General features: G+C 38.9%; 1 protein-coding gene across 2 annotated transcripts in view; it reads right to left on the bottom strand.

Annotated features, from left to right (window-relative positions):
* The window catches only part of ass1 (argininosuccinate synthase 1), a 25,784-nt gene continuing 23,603 nt past the window's right edge, over window positions 1-2,181 (bottom strand). For both annotated transcript variants that reach the window (XM_031277998.2, XM_031277999.2), the window contains exons 14-15: window positions 563-628; window positions 1-429 (exon numbers count right to left, since the gene is read on the bottom strand). In XM_031277998.2, coding sequence (XP_031133858.1) covers window positions 372-429; window positions 563-628 — 124 coding nt within the window. In that variant the 3' untranslated portion in view covers window positions 1-371. The remainder of the gene's footprint in view (window positions 430-562; window positions 629-2,181) is intronic.

Below are 2,181 nucleotides of genomic sequence, written 5' to 3'. Positions count from 1 at the left end.
CACAATTCACTCCCATTTTATTTTTGAAACAAAGAGATCCTAGTTTAAATATTTGTGTTCAAGGGCTGACCTACTGATGCAAAGACAAACTCAGTGAATACAATACTTAGAAATGCATACTAATCCACACCCACACTATAGCTGACAATCATCTCTACACCTGTTTCAAACTGGCATGATGTTATATTTTGTAGATTTTTCTTCCTCCACTCTTCACCACTGAAGAAATGTCATAGATATCTTGAATATAATTAACAGAAAAGAGTAAGGCAAAAGGTAGTGAATGGAGAAAGTCTAAACCTACTACTGGTTGGCATAAAGAGAGGAGGGAAGAAAGAAAGAAAGAAAGATGGTTCACAGGACTGCAACAGTTACTTCTTGGCAGAGTTGGTGCCGGAGAAACCCTGCAAACGATGGTGTTCCCTTAATCTGTAGAGGAGAACAAGAAGGACAAAGAATATGATGGGAGTTCAAAGTATAGGTATAAGGGCTATGAGTGTGGAACGAGTCACTGTAATAGACAAGTTTTAACCGTTTTGTACAGCTGTTGGGAATGACTAACCTGACAGCATTAATCCTGATGAATCCAGAGGCATCACATGGGTCGTAGTCTCCCTGCACGTCCATGCTGGAGTGAGTCAAGAAACAGGCAGTTGAGTCAACAGAGAACAATCTTGAAATTCGAGATTGGAGGAAAACATAGCTCGGGAGCAACCAAGAATTGAAGGTAAAAGTTGGATAAGGATATTCTGCTAACAAAATGATTGAAATGTTTGGTATCATTGCAGTAAACATACGAGACATGGAGCCTCAATTACTGGGATAAGTGGATCATTGATAATCTGCTCTTTTGAAATAATGTCCTGATCAATTTTTCTTCTGAATGCTCCTCTTTAGCATTGTTTGTCCTTAATAACAGAATAAATATTGTAGAATGAAAACAGATGAACATATCCCATTTTGAAACAATCCTATCATATCAACTATGAGCTAAGAGTCGAGAGAATTTTCTGATCCGATTTTTCGGTTTTCCAGTTTATCCACTTATGCTTAAAAAAACCCCGTAAATCTATAACTTGTGCCACTGCGTGATCTATGTTGTTTAGGCCGTCATCTTGTCTGTGTGAATGTCTCACAAAGAGTGTCTGTGTGCTGTGTAATTACAGCAGTTTCTACCTGCCGTGCTTAATACACTCCCTCGCCGAGTCCTCTCCTCCCAACGACACCCCCAACTCCCAATGTACAGCTTGCACTCATTCTTCAAAAGCACTTAGCAAGAGAGGAAATTGCCAACAAATGATAGGATAAACACTATAAAAAGAAAGACCGACAACTAAATCATCAACTCTCAATACAAGGCTCCCTACCCGGCACCTGAACACCATTATGAGTGAGTGGCTTTAAAGAATATATGTGTGTGTGTGCAAGGATGTGATATTTTGTGTATTTCTTTAAGAAACCCTGCAGTCTAATTGAGAGTGGAGCCAGCGGACAGCGAGGAGGGTGACATTTCTGTCTCAGATGGGTGCGGTGACGGGCTGTATTACCACTGTGTTAATGATGCCGTTTACTGTTGCCCGTGGAGAGCCAACAGGATGTCAGCGGGGGTTTCATGCCTAATCTGGTCTGTCTGCGTGTGTGTGCAATTGTGGCAGGTCGTCATGTAGTGGCAAATACACGTGTGTGTGTGTGTGTGTGTGTGTGTGTGTGTGTGTTTTTGTGAGTGAAAGAAACTGCAGTTTGCAGGTGTATCACTGTCAGGTACAGTACATGCATGTACAGTATGCATACACAGGCACTGTAGAAGTTTTATTCCACAATGTCCCCCCTTTTTTTAAAAAAAAAAATCTTAAATATCTAACAGTGGATTATACCATTTATACTATGGCCACGCATCGCTTATCAAATTATACTCATGTACTATTCATACATGTTTTGTTACAGAAAAACAATACATCTTACAAATGCTTTTACATACATTTAGCGCTTATTTGTGTGTGGCTTTAAGTATTGTTCTCATTTATAAAACGAAAGCAATTTGCTGATATTGTCAGTTACTGTTACCTTGGATATCAAAATGAATTGCTAGAATCCTTGGAAAAAAAATCTTGGAAAACAAATGGATTATATCACATTATGGATTTTTTTCTATACTTAAATATCAATATTGGATTAAAGTGA

This window comes from Sander lucioperca, chromosome 1 (assembly GCF_008315115.2).
Source record: "Sander lucioperca isolate FBNREF2018 chromosome 1, SLUC_FBN_1.2, whole genome shotgun sequence".
NCBI lineage: Eukaryota > Metazoa > Chordata > Actinopteri > Perciformes > Percidae > Sander > Sander lucioperca.
Note: the sequence above shows the minus strand (reverse complement) of the source record. Positions and strands in the feature narration are given on the sequence as shown.